This window comes from Chlamydomonas reinhardtii, chromosome 7 (assembly GCF_000002595.2).
Source record: "Chlamydomonas reinhardtii strain CC-503 cw92 mt+ chromosome 7, whole genome shotgun sequence".
Taxonomy (NCBI): Eukaryota; Viridiplantae; Chlorophyta; class Chlorophyceae; order Chlamydomonadales; family Chlamydomonadaceae; genus Chlamydomonas; species Chlamydomonas reinhardtii.
In genome coordinates this window covers 246,343-263,306 of record NC_057010.1, presented here as the reverse complement: position 1 = coordinate 263,306, position 16,964 = coordinate 246,343, and the positions used below count along the sequence as shown (strand labels likewise).

The 16,964-nt window shown below is 65.9% G+C and overlaps 3 protein-coding genes across 3 annotated transcripts in view; all 3 read left to right on the top strand.

The window, feature by feature from the left end:
- Positions 1 to 89: 89 nt before the first annotated feature.
- Positions 90 to 7,075, top strand: CHLRE_07g313950v5 (uncharacterized protein). The gene is made up of 13 exons (XM_043063849.1): positions 90 to 621; positions 1,247 to 1,332; positions 1,525 to 1,644; positions 1,788 to 2,221; positions 2,406 to 2,488; positions 2,648 to 2,724; positions 3,175 to 3,267; positions 3,525 to 3,595; positions 3,838 to 3,952; positions 4,148 to 4,235; positions 4,533 to 4,684; positions 5,041 to 5,118; positions 5,528 to 7,075. Exons 1-13 carry the CDS (start codon positions 207 to 209, stop codon positions 6,269 to 6,271), a joined length of 2,556 nt encoding a protein of 851 aa, XP_042922417.1. The 5' UTR covers positions 90 to 206; the 3' UTR covers positions 6,272 to 7,075.
- A 54-nt stretch (positions 7,076 to 7,129) lies between these two features.
- On the top strand, positions 7,130 to 13,064 carry CHLRE_07g313900v5 (uncharacterized protein). The gene is made up of 5 exons (XM_043063848.1): positions 7,130 to 7,520; positions 7,690 to 7,767; positions 8,754 to 9,161; positions 9,368 to 9,599; positions 9,750 to 13,064. The coding sequence occupies exons 1-5, from the start codon at positions 7,380 to 7,382 to the stop codon at positions 12,011 to 12,013; spliced, it is 3,123 nt and encodes a 1,040-aa protein (XP_042922416.1). The 5' UTR covers positions 7,130 to 7,379; the 3' UTR covers positions 12,014 to 13,064.
- A 335-nt stretch (positions 13,065 to 13,399) lies between these two features.
- CHLRE_07g313850v5 (uncharacterized protein) overlaps positions 13,400 to 16,964 on the top strand; it is an 11,679-nt gene continuing 8,114 nt past the window's right edge. The window contains exons 1-9 of the mRNA XM_043063847.1: positions 13,400 to 13,681; positions 13,785 to 13,827; positions 14,114 to 14,259; positions 14,597 to 14,690; positions 15,032 to 15,104; positions 15,332 to 15,431; positions 15,667 to 15,776; positions 16,063 to 16,330; positions 16,563 to 16,676. Of these exons, the coding sequence (XP_042922415.1) occupies positions 13,664 to 13,681; positions 13,785 to 13,827; positions 14,114 to 14,259; positions 14,597 to 14,690; positions 15,032 to 15,104; positions 15,332 to 15,431; positions 15,667 to 15,776; positions 16,063 to 16,330; positions 16,563 to 16,676 (966 nt within the window). The 5' untranslated portion in view covers positions 13,400 to 13,663. The remainder of the gene's footprint in view (positions 13,682 to 13,784; positions 13,828 to 14,113; positions 14,260 to 14,596; positions 14,691 to 15,031; positions 15,105 to 15,331; positions 15,432 to 15,666; positions 15,777 to 16,062; positions 16,331 to 16,562; positions 16,677 to 16,964) is intronic.

Below are 16,964 nucleotides of genomic sequence, written 5' to 3'. Positions count from 1 at the left end.
TTAAGTGTCCGGACCCAGGCACAAGGTACACAACTTGCAGCAGCGTACCGCTTGCACTCTTGTTAAGCAGCTACTTCTTTCCATTAAATCATCAAAAGCATGTCGAACCACACAAACGCACGATCCGCTTGCTCGCTGCCCGACGACGGCCGAATGTTGCAGTTGTGAGGCGAAAGTCAGCGATTGCAAGCGACACGGACTTGGGCATGAGACCTCATTCGCATCAAAATCGGGGCGCCTGGTCTGTCAGCCGTTTCCGGCCCGTGCACGGGTTATGGCTAATCGTTTTTATCGCTTGCACGGTGCTGCTCGCGCTCAACAGCGGGCGCCACAGCAGCAGCCACCACTCTCGCCTCCTCACACAACTGGAGAACTTCGAGCAGTCGGCGGGGCGGCTGCTCTTGCGCTCGGCCGGCGCTAGCACCAGCTCGCCTCCGCCAGCGCCCCCGCCGGAGGTTGACCTTGCGCTCCGCTCTCGCGCGCGCTTCGCCGAGCAGCTGGGTCTGCGGATGACGGACAGCGCCGCGGAGTCGCCTTTCCCGGAGCCTCCCAACGGCAGTGCCCGGCGTGTGCTGCAGAGCGCGATGTGGCGGCCCAAGCTGCTGCGGCAGTGCACGGAGGGTGAGAGCGCCGCAGGAGCGATGCCGGCACGCACGGGGGGTCGGGGGGGGGGGGGTTGTAAATACCAGCCCAAACTAAACCAAAACCAACGAAAACGAGGGGAGTGCAGGCAGAGGCGTTAGTTGCAAGCGATAATACTTATGGGATGTGGGCCGAGGCGTCGTGGAGCAGCAGGGCGAGCGGCGCCGGCGATAAATGTCGCCGCCCGGGCTCGGTGGCGCGCACAACAGCACAAGACAGGCACGCGGACGCGACAAGCAAAACCCACGACTTACCCGGCGACCAAGAAAGCAGCCCCGACGCCAGGCAGGGAGCGTCGGGCCAGGAGCGCGACATGTGGGAAAGTGGCAAGGCAAAAATCGGAAGGGCAGGGCACAGTGAAAGGGCCGAGGCGTGTCGGCAGTAGGATAAAGGGGGGTTGTAAATACCAGCCCAAACTAAACCAAACCCGATGCATGGGGGCGGGGTTGTAGCCCAGACCGCCTCCGTAAGGGACCGTGTGGAGGCCACGACCCGGGCGACACGGCCGTGCACCACATCGCGGCCTTGATCCCCATGTCCTATCTGAGTTGCCGTACTCGCCACCACGCCCTCCCTCCCGCGCCGCCCACAAACCCCTGCACAGACACTCCGCCCTTTTACGCGCCCTGCCTGCGCCGCTACCTACCCTCACTGGTCTACGGGGAGGAGGTGGTGTACCCCGACTTCGAGGTGTGTGTGTATGTGAGGGGGGCTGGAAGGAGACGAGGGGTTGGGGCTTGGAAGAGGGGTTTGAGGAGGCTACACGGGACCAGGCAGGCGCCTAGAGAGGCGAGGGGCCCTGTGCCCACCCCGTCTAAGCAACTCGCATACAGAGGTCACGACGATCCATTCCCCGTGCATTCTCCACCACCCCGCCCGCAGGCGGCCCTGCCCGGCTTCTTCAACGCCACCGACGCGGCGGCGTGGCTGCGCGCTAACTACGCCAGTGACATCATTGGCCAGACCGGAGCCAACCGCCGCGTCATCTACGACGCACGACAGGTTCGTGCATGCGCCCGACTGCCTGCCTGCCTGCCTGCCTGCCTGCCTGCCTGCCTGCCTGCCTGCCTGCCTGCCTGCCTGCCTGCCACGTTGCGTTTCGCTCGTCACGCTCACGCCAACCTACGCACCCCACGCCCGCACAGGCGCGGCTGGTGTTTGCCGGGCTGCGCGGCCAGAACCTGGTGTTCGGCAACGTGCGCTACACGGACGGCGGCTTCCCCACCTCCTGGAACGGCGACTCCACGCACTGCCTGGGCCACATGGTCAACTTCGACCTGTTCCGTGAGCAGCTGCAGCTGGGGGAGGTCGGCGCGGGGGCGGCGGGGGCAGGCGGCAGCAACGGCACCAGCGGCAGTGGGGGTGGCGGGGCGTTGCACAACCCCCGCGCAGTGGAAGGAGCTGGAGCTGGGGAGGGGGAAGGGGGAGCGGGCGGCGGCGCGGAGACGGGGCGGCGCGGAGACGGCAGCGCGGCGGCGGCGGTGGATGCCCCTGGTGGAACGTGGAGTGACATTGACACGCCGGGGGCGGGCGTGTGGGTGGAGGAGGCGGCGGTGTATGTGACCCCGGACAGCGACAGGTGTGTGTGGGGGTGGGGGTGGGGGGGAAAGGCCAGCCTGGGCTGTGGAGGTCGGGGGACATATGTGAGGGGCGGCCAGGGGGAATTTGGATACTGGCAGTACACGCACACACAAACACGCACACACTGCCCTGCGTGTTTGTTCCCGGGCGCCCTGTAACGCACACGCCTGCCCCCCCTGCAGGTACCAGCACTTCCTGGACCACACGGTGAAGGTGCTGATGCAGACACAGCACCTCGTCACCAACAACACACTCATCATCCCCGGTGCGGCAGCAGGCGGCGGTGTGTGTGTGTGTGTGTGTGGGGGGTCCGAGTCTTTGAGCTTGCAATCGCGTCCCGCGACCTGGGCGACGGCTCAGCCCGGGCCAATGTCATGGCGCCATCCCCACTCTCCTCAACCGCTTTCCCCCCACACACGCACAGGCGGCGGCGTGAAGTCCAAGCAGCAAGTGGTGCGGGACATGTGGGGCTGGATGGACCACATCGACCGAGACAAGCAGGTGCGGGGGGGGGGGTTAACGTTGAACCAATCCCGTAAGGAAACAGTCGCGCGGGCGGGGGGGGGAGTTACATTCATGACTAGTTAAGGAAGCGGGGAGCGGCGGGGGGGGCCGGGGCTGTCCATTTGACCTAGGACACGCAGGCTGCTTGCATGCACGACAGCCGCCTGCTCTCGTTGAGTGTGTGCGCGTGTCATAACATCGATCGTCTGTCCTAGTGCCTTTCTCTAACGCGCGCGCGCACATACACCACACACACACACATACACTGTCTTTGCGCAACGTTTTCCTTGTGCTCTTTAACACACACGCACACGCACACACACACACACGCACACACACACACGCACACACACACACACACACACACACACACGCACACACACACACACACACGCACACACACACACACACACAAACACATGCACGTGGACGTCCACATGCGCACAGGTGCTGCGTACCACCGCCACGGTGCGGGCGCGGCGGCTGTTGGCCGCCTGCCGTGTGCCGTACGTGCACCCCTACCTCTTCCTCCGGCTGCAGGTGTGTGTGAAGAGGTGTGTGTGTGGGGGGGGGGGGGGCGGGCCGTGGGACTGGGGCGTGTGGGGACTGGGGCTGGCGGAAGGGGCTGGCGGGGGGGCTGCTCACACACCACGCCCCCGCCCACTGCTTCGCCCACACTGCACTGCACTGCACCGCACCGCACCGCATTTTCTTCCTACTACCAGCACACACACGAACACCCTCTCTCGCTCTCTTTTCTCTTACCCTCGCTCCCTCACTTTTCCCCCCTCGCTCAGGAGTCGGTGTTGGGCCCGGACGCCCCGGTGATGCCTCTGGCGCAGCGCAAGGTGGTGCTGTGGTACAGCAGGTGGGCGGGAAGGGAGGGGTGGGGGGGGGGGGTAGCAGGTGGGGGTTGTAGATACCAGCCCAAAAGAAACCGAAGCAAATGCAAAAGAGCGAGGAGGAGAGCTTGGCCTGTGCTTTGACAACGGAGTGGCGCTCGACAGCAATCCCCATACCCCGTGGGATTGGGGTGGGGGGTTGTGGGGTCGGTGCCTGCCCTCCCCCCTTGTGCATTGCTCACACACCCCATCTGGGCCAACCCCACAGGTCGGGCGACGACCCCAGCCGCAGCAACTCGGGCCGCTCCATTGTGAACGAGGCACAGGTGCAGGCGGCCATACGGAGGCTGCTGGCGGAGAGGGGGCGCGGGGAGCGGCTGGAGGTGAGGGGCCGCGGGCTGGGGAGGGGGCGGGCAGCGGGAGGGGGGCTGCACGGTACTTCGAAAGCACATACCTTGGCATCCTCACATGTACTGTACGCGCGCGCACGGTTCCGTTTGCCTGCCACACCCACGCTTCTCCCCACTTTGGATTGGACTACACCGCCGCTCCCTCCCTCCCTCCCTCCCTCCCCCCAGGTTCACCCCGCCGCCCAGGCCGCCGTGTTGCGCCAGGCCGCGGGCGACTCCAAGGCCTACGCGCGTTGGATCAACCAGAACGTGGCGGGTGAGGGAGGCGGGGAGGAGGGGGCGGGGGAAGAGGTGAGGCGGGGCGGGGAGGAGGGGGCGGGGGAAGAGGTGAGGCGGGGCGGGGTAGGGGTGAGGTGGGGCGAACGTCGTTCATGGCCGGGCGGGTGCGGTCGGCAGCAGACGGGAGAGGTGCGTGGCATGAGTGGCGAGTACCGGGGCGAGTGTCATCCACACCGCTCACATGTCCACTCCCCCTGTCTACCACTTCCTTCACTAAGCATGAATGTCATCCCCGGCCCCGGCCCCGCCCCCGCCCCCCCTTACTCCCGCCCAGCCATGATCGGCCCTCACGGCGGCGGCCTGTGCAACATCAAGTGGCTGGCGGGCGGGTCGTTGGTGCTGGAGTTCATGCCGCGGGACTGGCTCAACGTGCACTTCTTCGAGGAGTCCACCGGCCACGGCCTCAACTACTGGCTGGATGTGCAGGTAGGGGGGTAGGCAGGGGTTTTCTTTTGGGGGGGCAGTGTTTTCAGTCCCAAAGAAACCAAGATGGGGGGAGTTATGTGTTCTAGCCCAACACAACATTTACCAGCACCATCCGAGGGGGGGCGGTATGGGGAGGGGAGGCAGGCGGGAGTCAGCCGCGAGCGAGGGACAGGCGGGGCAGGGGAAGCAACGGACCATGGGAGGGCTGATTTCGCCATTCCAAGTATGAGTCCGACGCTAGGACGCAGCGGAGGTTACGGGATCCAAACCCAGATTGCGCTGGGCTGCACTGCAAGTTGCAATTATACACACCATCACACGCGCTCACCCACGACCTGCCTCCCCCCTTCCCACAGGACCCTGTGGACTACGACCGCAACATGCGGGTGGACACGGCCCGGGTGCTGGCGCTGCTGCGGCAGGAGCTGGGCAAGGTGGGGGGCAGCGGCGGTGGGCAAGCGAGGCGGGGCTGGGGGGGAGGGCGCATGTGTTGTGATACACGGGTAGGAAGGGCAATGATGTATGAATGCGTTTTTTGTGTACTGTGTGTACTGTGTGTGCATGCGCACAATAGGGTGAGGGGCTGTGGGGTGCGGCAGGTGGACGGCACGTGCCCGCACTGTCGGCGATCGGGGTCGGCGCCTGGTGCCTGGCGGGTGTCAGGGCGATGTCCTCAGCCCCTTGCCGGCGTGGCACCAGGATGAGCCCGGGTACACACCTATGGGTGCATGTACCCCGCCCGCTTCAATACGCCACACACGCCTGGCCTGGGTTTCGGTCATTCAGGCTTGAGTTTCTCTGCCCCCATCCTCCTTTCCCCTCCCACCTCCCACCTCCCCACAGCCGCCCTCGCGCGGGCCGCTGCTGCGCCTGCGCTACGACTGGCCCACGGCCCTGCGCGACAGCCTGCCGCACGACCCCGCCTACGCAGCCGCACAGGCCGCGGCGGCGGCGGCGGGCGGCGGACCCCTGTACGAGGACCTGCAGCCGCGCTGCTGCAGCACCAGCCCTGTGGGGAAGGACCCCGGGTCGCCGGGCCTGACCGTACTGCATGTGGAGCCCGAGGCGCAGCCGCCGGGTTCAGGGGAGCAGGCTGGAGCGGCGAGAGGAGAGGCGGCGGTGACCGCAGGCGGTGAGGGTGGGGCAGCAGGCGAGGGCGCGGACGCAATGACTATGGATGCAGTTCAGGTGTTGCAGGCGGCACAGAAGCAGGAGCGGGAAATCACCATGACAGAGCTGGAGGAGGCTCACACGGTCGGCAGTAGCAGGGAGCTGGTGGCTGTAGCGCAGCAGCCGGAGAACGAGGCGGCAGTAGCAGGGGGTCGGGCGGCCGCGCAGGAGGACCCTGCTGTGGTGATGCTGGGGGGCAAGCCACAGGAGGTGGTGGTGGTTGTGCCGCACGAGCGCAAGGAGCGGCAGCGGCGGCATGCGGCGGCGGACGTGGCTGAGCGCATGGCCGCGGAGGGTGCGGCGGCCGTGGGAGCAGGGGCGGCCGCTGGGACGGATGGGGGAGAGGCAGCAGCGTGGGCTGCACGGGCGCGTGGGCAACAGGAGCCGCTCAGGATTGGGGAGCGGGCGGCGTTGTAGGGAGGACGTTTCGCGGCTGCTGTTGCGAATGGGATTCTTAGCCTGGACAGACGACGGATCACATGTTGAAGACGCGATTACGACAGGGAATGCTCGAGATTTACAATGATGCAGCACTGTGGGAATGTGGATGTATGGTATTGCAATGCAAGGCCGCGCGGGGACGCGGGCGGCTGATACCTATGACGACTTCAACTGCGCGGAGAGCGCAGTCCTGCCTGCGCCGCCGGGCGGGGACGGTGCGCATTTTGGTTGCCGGCTGGGGATACTCGATGTCACGGATAGGTGAGTAGGGGTTCGATTTCTTCGGGTCGGCATTATTTATTATTTGTAGCTGATGGCTACTGTGGCTCAACGGCTCATTGGCTTGGCGACGTGTTGGCAGAAGTTGGACCGGCCGGCACAAGCCGACAAGCGGTGATGTCTTAGAGGGGGCGTGCCCCGAAACCCAGTCCCCACACTGGCGCTGCATGTCGCAGTGGCCATTGGAACTGGTGGGGACGGCTGGGGAGGAAGGCCGCCGGCAGCTGCAGAGGCTGCGGCAAGCACATGGTCTCAGACCTCGTGCTGAAAGCAGGCACGAAAGCAGGCGGGTACACGGCAACACATGCTGGATTTGCGGGGGTGGAGGAACCTGCTGTGCGGGCCGAGTGTTTGTGCTCTAGACAGGTTATCGTTTGGTGGAAGCCTCGTAGCTTGACGGGCCTCTTTCATTCATGCGGTGGCAACAGCCGCGGTTTTGGGTCTGGACGAGGGGACCGTGGCGGGTTTCCCACATGTGCGTGGAATCATCGTGGGAGTTTCATGCCCCAGTCTCCAAGCAGCGCAGCGTTCAAAACGTACACGCGAATGCATCAACTTCTTTTGACCTCGAGCATTTCGACACACTTATCCAGGACTTGCGAACTCCATTAAACCTTGAGCTTCGTTCAATAACCAACTTCGGGCCAGGAGCTCTGTTGATTATCGATTCATATTGCATTTGCAACAGAAGATGCGTAGGGGGCCCGGGAGGGCGGGGGGCTCAGAAAGCCTAAGGTCCCTCCCAAAGTAGCCTGATATGCCCTCAATTATTTGGGGTTACAATCGGTGATACAGCGACGGCCAAATGGGGAACGGTGCTTCCAGTGGTGGAGCAGGCCCTGCCCATGCTGGCCCACCTCGTGGAGGGCCCCAGTCAACCGCGGAGCGCCTTATGCAGCAGCAAGGGCTTGGCGTTAAGACCGGGGCATCGGAGCTAACGCCCAGGGTAAGCGGCCTCGAATGGAAGGCGAGCTGGTCAAGCGCCTGACCCGCGGCCTTAGGTTGCTGCGGAGCGGAGCTTGTTGCCATATACATATCCTGTCGGGCCCCCGTTTATGCTGCGCGCTGTGAAAAAGCACCGTCCGACTTTGCTCGTCTTGCCATCGACGACGCAGGGCAGCGTCGCGAGCATTGAAGACGGCGCCTCGCCGAAGCAGGGGAAACACGTGATGATAGCGGTGGCGGACCCCCGGGTAAGCAGGCGCACTTGCCTTGACAGGACCGGCTTCGAGCCAACCTCCCGGGGCCGGCGTGGCATCGCACCTTTCTGTGGTTCAAAGCGGCTATCGATTCCAGCTCTTGTGCGCAAGCGGGGATGGATTGCTGGCTTGGGGAGGGTGCGCCAGCCCTCTCAGGCAGGGGAGCGCAAGGGGGGCGTTGCTTGGTGTCACGCCCGCGCCCACACGCGCATCACCTGCACGCGCGCATGCGCGGGGCGCCCGCTGTCAGCGCCTCTCTCCGACCTCTTTGACTTTATCGTCGCGGCGTTCGCCACGCACACGGCTACGGGAGCCCTCACCCCCGCCCGCCCTCATCACAACCCGCCTGCACCCTGGGAATGGTGAAGCACACACCCCGCAGCTTTGGCGATACAATAAGCGCTGACTTATCGCAGCGCAGTGGAGATATGTCTAGTTATTGCGACGTAACTGCCGTGTTGCGTTAGAGTCACGCACGGCGCAGGACGCTCGGGTGCATGGGGCCGAACCGAGCTGGGTCTTGTACGCGTCAGGAGCACACGGCGCCTTATCTGCCGTTGTGCTTCTGTACTGTATTTCGGATCGTCCCTCTGCCGGGACGGTGACAACCCACCCGCCCCCCCCCCTGGTGCCACCGCGGATTAATGTGGTGGCACCCGTGGGTGCTGCGGCGTGCGTGGTTGTCTGGACTCTGCTGCTATCAGGCGCTTCATACATGCGACACACCCAGTACTGGCAGCACTTTCGGCCACTAGTGCAACCTCAACACGGGCGGGCTGGGGCGGGCACGGCGGACTTGGTGGGGTCATCGGGAGCTGCGAGGCCGGAGCTAGGAGGCCGCTGAGGGCCACGAATGAGTTGCTAGGCCGCTTGAGGTATGAGTGGAGGCTATTGTCGGTTTGAGAGATTGGGATTGTCGTTTGGGTCCGCTATGCGTCAATTTACCCGCTCCCCTCCGTCCCTTCTGCCTCGCGCCACAGACGGTGATGTACAAGGGCACCAGGGGCGGGCTGGTGGACAAGCTGAAGCACCTGGCGGCGGCCGGCACCGCCTCCAAGCAGGGCTCGCCCGCACACTCGCCGGCCGGCTCGCGCGTGGGCTCTCGCGCGCCCAGCCGCGGCAACAGCGAGAAGAGCCTGGGCGTGCACAGCCATGCCGGCAGCCACATGAGCATGGGGCAGCGGATTGCGCAGGCCCGGCGAGATGAGTACGATGTGGACAGCGATGACGAGGACCTTGATGGGTTTATTTATGAGGATGAATCTACGTCGGAGGATGAGCGGGAGGACTACGTCAACGCCTTCAGTCGGAAGAAGAAGCTGCCCAAGGCCAACGACTATTCCGAATACGAGGGGGCGGGCGTGCGCGCGCTCACGGCGGGGAGAAAGGTGCGGGAAGCGGGCAGGGGAGAGCGGGGCCGACTGTTGTGTGGTACTGTGGGTGGAGGTGCTGGCAGAGAAGGTGGGAGGCGGCGGCTGACACCGTGGTGGCTTATGGGCTGCGGCATGGGATGGCAAGTCCAGGCATGGTGCATTTTGTGGCATCGCATCAAACCATTCTTTGCGTGCGTGTGTGTGTTACTGCAACTGCGCAGCAAGCGCCCAAGAGCGCCGCCATGAAGCGGCAGGAGCCCAAGCAGCGCGCCGTGCCTCGGTCCGACTCGGAGGAGGAGGACGAGGACGAGGAGGGCGAGGAGGAGGAGGAGGACTACGACCCGGAGGAGGACAAGATCCGGCTGCTGCGGCAGAAGAAGCGCGCGGAGGAGCGGGCCAAGACGGCCATGCGGGCGGCGCAGGCGGCGGCGGCCATGTCGCACGCGGCAACAGGTGAGGGCAGGAGGGAGAGGGAGGGGGCGGGAGCGAGGGTGGGCGCGCGGGGTGAAAGGGGGACGCGATGGCACCGGCATGCAGGCAACGGCGTGCATCACAGTGGCCCCTGACGCGCTGGGTGTCTCTGTACTCGTGCCATGTTTGCAGGTGGCAAAAGGTTAGACGACGGCCCGAGCACCAGTGGGCGCGGCGGCATTGCGCCCAAGCCGCCCACCGAGCCACCCGTGCGCGGCAGCAGCGGCAACATTCGCCGCGGGCAGGCGGGCGCCGCAGGCGGCAGCGGTGGTGGCGCGCCGCCAGGCGCCGGACGCGGGGCGCCGCCGCCGCCGCCTGTGGCCTACGGCGCGTCCGCTGCGTCCCAGTACTGGCAGGAGAAGCGCGACAAGGACGCCAGGTTGGACGGCCCCGGCGGCGACCAGCCGGAGATGTCGCGGCTTGAGCAGCTGATGGCTATGCAGAAGAAGAAGGCGGAGCGGGAGGAGCGGCAGAAGGCGGCGGAGGCGGCGGCGGCGGCGCGGGCGCGAGCCAAATCCGCAGTGAAGGGTGGCGGGGGAGGCGGCGGCGTGCGGTGGGGCGGCGTGGAGGACGGGGACGACGAGGACGAGGAGCCCGAGGCGGTGTCGCCCAAGCGGAAGGTGCAGGTGTCCATAGCAGCGGGAGGGGACACGGACGGGAGCGGCAGCGGGGGAGGCGCCGTGCGGCGGCACGAGCCGGAACCGGCGCGGCCGCCGCCGCAGCAGCCCTCCCCACAGCCGCCGATGATGCAGGAGCGGCTGAGCTTGAATGGGCCCAGCGGAGCCGCGAGTGGGCCGAGCAGGTCACAGCCGGCGCCGCCGATGATGCAATCATCACAGCAGCAGCAGCGGCGGGAATCACAGCCCGGGGGGCGGCGTGACGACGATGACAATGAGTTGATGCGCCTCGAGCCGCCGCAGCCGCGCCCCAGCCAGGCAGGCCGAGACGGCAACCTGCCCTCGCCCTCGCCGCCGCCGGGGCAAGCTCCGTCCGCATTCGGGCGGCGAATAGCCGGCGGCAGCGGCTCTGGTGCAGATCCTTACTCGGCAGCCGGAGGCAGCGGCTACAGCTCGGGCGGGAACGCGTCGCCCATGCAGCAACAGCAACAGGCGCCGCCGCCGCATGCGGCTCCCAAAAAGAAGGCGACCAGCGGCGTCACTGACTTTGACGTCGACGACCTGCTGTCGTCCTTTGAGCCACCGGGGGCGGGTGGCGGCGCCGCCAAACAGGGCTCACCGCAGCAGTGGGCGGGCAGCCGGCCGCCGGAGCCGCCGCCCAACCCGCAGGAGTACGTGACGGGCGTGCTGCATGGGCCGCCGGAGCCGCGCCGCAGCATCCGCATGATGAGCGACTTCGTGACCGTGCCGCGCAACGGCTCCACCACCGCCGTGCCCGCGTGTGGCGCCGGCCATGACGAGGACGAGGACGTGGTGGACCTGGCGACGCGCATGCTGTCGCTGCCGGTGGCGGCGCCGCGGCCCAGCGGCGGCCCCGCCGTCGCGCCCGTGCACAGCGCGCCGCCGCCGGGGGCCGCGCAGTCGACGCCGCCGGCGTCCATCGCCAGTCGCTTCAGCCGCATGGGCGTGTCGGCCACAGCCGCGTACTCGTCCGACGGCGGCCTCAGCTCCAGCGTCGGCAGCGTGCCAACTTGGGGCGGGCCGGGCAACCTTGGAGGCGGCGGCGCCGCCACCGCCCGCGCCGGCGGCGCACTGGCGCCCACGTACGGTGCGTCGCCCGGCACCTCGCCGCTGCGTATGGCGCGGCCGACGCGGCATCCGTCCAGCGACGGGGGCGCTCCGCCGTACGGAGGCGCGCCGCCGATGCTTGGCAGTGGTCCAGCCGCGTTAGGCGGCGGCGTGGCCGCGCGCCTGGGCTCACCTCGCGGGTCCATGAATGGAGGTGGCGACGGCGGCAGCGGGGGAGTCCTGCCGGTCATCCGGCCACACAGCCCCGCGCGGCTGAGCAACGCCGGCGTGCGCGGCTCGGAGAGCGGCGGCGGGTCGACCAACGTGAGCGGCAGCAGCATCCTCAACAGCGTCGCCTCCGACCCGATCTTCGGGCGCGGCAGCATGAGCGGCATAGGCGCGGCTGGTGCCGCCGGGCTGAGCCGCTTCGGCGCCGCCACGCACTCGTCGCTGCAGCAGGAGGCGGTGCGCAGCAGCATGCCCAACCTGCCCGCCGAGCGCGGCACCGGCTACGACAGCGATGGCGCGCTGGCCAAGCCGCGCGGCAGCTGGAACGGCGCGGGGGGGCCGCCGGGGGCAGCCGGCGGCAGCGGCAACGGCATGCGGGTGTCGGGCATGGGCGGCTCGCAGGTGCCGGCGGCTGGCGGGATGGGGATGGCGACGGGCGGGCCGAGGACACGGTTTGCAGCGATGAATGCCGTGGGGGCGTAACGTGGGCAGTGCCGGTGCCGACGGCCTGGCCGTCTGGCGCTGGTGCCGCCGTGGCAGCCTGTGCCGCCACACTACCGCGGCGCTCCACAGTAGCCGCGTGGGCGCTTGCCGCGGCAGCCACGCTTTGGGCTCGGCGGAACCTGGCCTTGCGCCAGAGGCCTGACGCGGCCGGCGCCTATGGCGTGGCTGGCATCGCTGTCCTGACAAATGGTCTACGGGACGTTGTGGACGCTAGATGCGGCGCTAGCTGCTGCAGTATATTATTGAAGTGGCTTCAGAACCTCTTGCATGCATGCATGTATGTATGTATGTATGTATGTGTGTGTGTGTGTGTGTGTGCATGCGTGCGCGCGGGCTTTGTTGTGAATATGACGCGGGCTCTTTGCGCGTGGGACACCGCCCTGTGAAACTGCACCCTTCAAAAGACATCTTTGACGTTGCGCTTCGGCGAATGGCCGAACCGCCCGCCGCAAGGGTGGGCACGGAGCAAGCAACTGGTGTGACCCAGGCGCATGACGCAAGAACTGACACAGCAGGTACCTGCACTGTCGGGAAGGTGATTTACGACGGGAGGTCTTTCGTTGGGAGTTGGCTGGCAGAGCATTGCTGGTTGTGCCGCACCAGACCAGCAGATGGATTGCGGCGGAAGCCGGAAGCGAACCTTTGGGACCGGCGGCCAAGATGGCGCCGTGGCATGCGTTTGCAGGGAGCTCTTGTGGAGCTCTTGGATTGTTTCTTCCATCCAGTTTCAACCAGGGAGGGCTACGTGGTGGGCCGTCTCTAATGGCTTGCAACATCGCTAGATAGAGTATACAACTGCAAGCGGCATATGGCCCGTGCCTGGGGTCTAGTATGTATGATTAGTTTGATGCCTCCTGACCTCTGCAACAAGAGGTGGGGCGCGCGTTGGATCAGGACAGTGTGGCCTGTCGATGCGAGGTGCTGGCCTGCTCCTCACAGATGCATGGCAATCAGGAAAGGCACGCCCAGGGCGTGCGTGCATTGATCAGTGGGATGCGCAGTAACGCACCGTATGTAAGATAGACTATATTCCTCGTGCATACCGTCCGCGAACCGAACGTCCGAACGTCGCACCCAACAAGCCGAGCGGGGCAGCGGGCTCCTGCGGGGGCACATAACCCGTTCAGTCCTTCCAAGCTTCCAGCGAAGGCGTGCGCTACACAAGTACCGTACTTATGATGCTGCGCTGCCAGCGCGGTTTCTGGGCCCAGCAATTCATCAGAATATAATAAGAATCCTTCGCCGGAGCGAGAGACGCAGTCAGGGAAAGAAGGCTGCACCGGTTCCCCGTGGCACGGGCGCAAACCCTGATCGGACACGCGCGCGAGCCCTCGCCCTGCGCACAACATTGCCCGATATCCACCCTATGACGCATTGACGTCACACATAACTGACACACGCAACAGTCAGTGCGCCAGTGCAGTCAGCGGTATTGCGATACACATTCAAAGTCAAAGCGCATAATTGCGCGTGTCTCATAGCGCTTCCCAGTAAGAACACTCATTTAAAATATACGACAACAAGGAGCCTGGAGGAGCGAGGACGCGGAAGCAGAATGTTAACAGGCGTGCGAACCATTGAGGCTCCTCTGGAAGTTTGGTTCCATAGCTAAATTGTTTCATCAGCAAAATGTTTAATATTGGCCAGGTGCGCGAAGTGGCTGCTGCCTGGCACTCGTCGAAGGGCTCGGCGTATTGCGCGTTGCGGACAAGCAAAGGTGGACGCCATAACGTATTGATATTCATTACAGGATGGGCGTAAGCCGACAGGCGGTACGCTGCCGCGAGTCTCCTGTGAGTTGTACTGGACCCTTGCAGGGGACTATAGTGTGTCGGTGCGTGGGCATGTCCACACGCCGCACTCACATGCGTTTTGCAGAGTGCGCCTCGAGCGCTGGCATAACTGGGGGATAGCACGGGATTGCTGTGGTTTCACATCCAGTGGGGGTGGGAAGCATGGCCTGTGGGGCTGGGGACCGCCAGACACAGTCACCACACGGAAACCGCTCCTGCCAACCTGCCGTACGGGGCCGCGCCTCTCGCTAACTCCACCCAAACGCACACCCCCTCCCTGATGCAGTGACGGACCCGGGCGGCGCCGGCGGGGGCCGGGTGCCGCGGCACGGCGGGGCGCAGGGGGGCGGCGGCGGCGCGGCGGGCGGGCGGCCCAGCTACGTGCCCAAGTACTCGGGGGAGCAGCAGGGCGGCGCGGATGCCGTCAACCAGGTGCGGCGGGTTGGCCGTCCATGGACGATAGTATGATGGGGGAAGGTGTGTGTGTGTGTATATATATGTGTGTGTGTATGTGTACGTGTGTGTGTATGTCTTGTGGATGCGCTTCAGTCAGGAGGTCCATCGCGGGATTGCGTGGATGTTGCTGATGGCCAACTGGAGAGGCTGCGCGATGGGGCCGCAACCGGCACTCGGGCGGACCAGCAACTGCTATCTTGCTGGCTGCACCGCCACCGCCTTCCCCCGCCACCGCCACCGCCCCCGCAACCCGTCTCCTGCTCTCCCCACACGACCACGCACCTGCACCTGCGCCCACACCTGCGCCCGCCAGGACATCCTGCGCCGCGTCAAGGCCAAGTTCGACAGCGCCGACCTGGACGGCAGCGGCCAGCTGCAGCCGCAGGAGTTCATCAACGCATTCCTGGGTGCGCGGGCCAGGGCGGGCGTGCGCGTTTGCGCGTATGTGTGTGCGTACGTACGCGTATGCGTGCGTGTATGTGTGTGTTACATGGAATAGAATAGGTCGCGCCCGCGCCCGTGTGGTGGTATGTGGGGGGGAGCTGGCTGAGCACGTGGCGCAGCCGGAAGGATGGCCAGTACGAGTCGGTTTGAAACCGCATGAGCCGCGGGCGGCATGGATGCATGGTAGGGGGCAGGGCTGGGCGGGGGCCCACGGCAGGGCCTGGGGCACGGCTAACCGACTTCTCTTACCCAGTTGGGCTCCGGCACACGAGCTTCACGCTCCTGTCTTGCTCCCTCCGCACAGGCATCCTGCAGACCGAGGACGGCGGCGATGCTGAGGCTCTCGCCAAACTGTTCATGCGCATTGATGCCAACAGGTGCGACACCCGCGCCGCACTGGCCACCCACACCTGCCCCGGCCCAGCACCATGAAGCTGCCGTACGGAGGCCGCCGGTGCCCCATCCCACCCTTGGATCCCCTCTGTCCTCGCTCCTAATGCTTAGCCGTACTTAGCGGTACTCGTTAAGGTGAAGACAAGCTCCCCAGACCACTCCGCCTGCTGCTCCTCCGCTCCCTCCTCCTCATTCCCTCACACACACACAGTGACGGCACCGTGGACTGGGATGAGTTCAGCACCTACATGCTGCTGGAGAGCCAGGGCAGCGCGCGCGTGAGGGAGTTCGAGAGCACAGTCACCATGCAGGTGAGGGGCAGGGGGGCTTTGGGGGGGGGCGTAGCGAGGTCAAGGATAGTGCTGGGGACTTGCCCATTATCAGCTGGGCCTGTGGCCTGCCAACTCCCTCTTCCCGAACCCACATCCCGTGTGTGTGTGCGCGCGCGCACGTGCGCCATCTCCCTGCCCGCCCCCCTTCCTCCCTTCCCCCATTCCCCCATTCTACCATTTTCTTAGCTAATCATGAATGTAATCCCCCTCCCAGCAACCCGACATGTCGACTATGTCGGACCACGCGGGGCACCGCGACGCCATGACCCACATCGCCTCCATGCGCCTGGCCAACGGCGTGGACAGATACGCCACCTGCGGCAGGTGTGCGTGCGGGTGGCAGCGGGGGGAAGAAGGAGCTGGGGGCCAGGGGGCGGGGATGGAGGGGATGGAGGGCTGTGCGGGGAGGCAGGTAGATTGACTTGGATGGCAGGCTAGCGTCGTGGCACGAGTCGTACGTCGGGGTCCCCGCCACCACGGCAGCACGCCCGGCACGGTCCCCCGATGCTGTCCGGCGGCTGCGCCACTCACTGCCAACTGCCAACCGCCGCACTGCCAACTGCTGCACTGCCGCACTGCCAACTGCTACGCTGCCGCATTGTCGCTGTAGGGACGGCACGGTTCGGTTGTGGAACGCCAAGGACCTGAAGCACGTCAAGACCATTGCGCTGCCGCCCTCGCGCCCCTCCGGCCAGGACCGGGACGGCGGCGGCGGCAGCGAGAGGCTCATGTCCGCCAGCCGCCGGCAGCCCAAGGGCCACAGCGGCCTCTGGGCTACCTGCTCGGCCTTCATGCCGCTGACTCAGAAGCTGGCGGTTGGGTCGTTCAGCCGCTCCATCCGCATCTACGACCTGTCCAGCTATGAGCTGTCGGGGCAGGTGCGGGCGGCAAGGAGTGGTGGGGGTGGGGTTGGGCTGTATACCCAAGGCTAACGACGAGGTCCCAACGGGGGTTATGCCTCACTTGCTGTGGAGGAAGGTAGCAGGAGCTGCTTGCACGGCTAGCTTTCGGACGGCGCGCAGTCGCCCCTGATGTTCCACCTGGGTCAATGGCCCCTCCCGATCCCCTCCCTCCCTACCGCCGCCCCGCCTTCCCCTCCGCCACCCGCAGATCCCCCAGATCGACTACGTGCCTCTGTCCCTGGACGTGTGGGTGCCGCCGCGCGCCAAGGACACCGAGCTGCTGGTGGTGGGGGACGGAGGAGGCTGGGTGCGGCTGTTCGAGGTGAGGGGGCGGGGGGCGGGGGGGGGGGCAGGGGGGGAGAACAGGAGGGAAATCAGGGAGGGGGAGCGAAGAGTGGAAGGTTACAGGGGCAGGCGGGCCGTGGCGTGTGTGTGCTGCTGGGGCTGCTGGCTTGCGCCGCCGGTGGGCAGCGTCGTGCCCTCCCCTGTGGCGCTCACGGGCGGGGTGTTGCAACCGCACCACCAAAAGCAACAGGATGTACTGACACACACACACACACACACACACAACGTTTTCCTTGTGCTCTTTAACACACACACACACACACAC

What these genes read in the sequence shown, in the direction of transcription:
- CHLRE_07g313950v5 (XM_043063849.1), top strand. Translation starts at nt 207, where the DNA reads ATGAGACCTCATTCGCATCAAAATCGGGGCGCCTGGTCTGTCAGCCGT. An exon ending in ACCTCTTCCTCCGGCTGCAG is followed by an intron (nt 3,268 to 3,524) that starts GTGTGTGTGAAG and finishes CCCCTCGCTCAG; the next exon opens with GAGTCGGTGTTGGGCCCGGA. An exon ending in GATCAACCAGAACGTGGCGG is followed by an intron (nt 4,236 to 4,532) that starts GTGAGGGAGGCG and finishes ACTCCCGCCCAG; the next exon opens with CCATGATCGGCCCTCACGGC.
- CHLRE_07g313900v5 (XM_043063848.1), top strand. Translation starts at nt 7,380, where the DNA reads ATGGGGAACGGTGCTTCCAGTGGTGGAGCAGGCCCTGCCCATGCTGGC. An exon ending in TAGCGGTGGCGGACCCCCGG is followed by an intron (nt 7,768 to 8,753) that starts GTAAGCAGGCGC and finishes CTCGCGCCACAG; the next exon opens with ACGGTGATGTACAAGGGCAC. An exon ending in CGCTCACGGCGGGGAGAAAG is followed by an intron (nt 9,162 to 9,367) that starts GTGCGGGAAGCG and finishes GCAACTGCGCAG; the next exon opens with CAAGCGCCCAAGAGCGCCGC.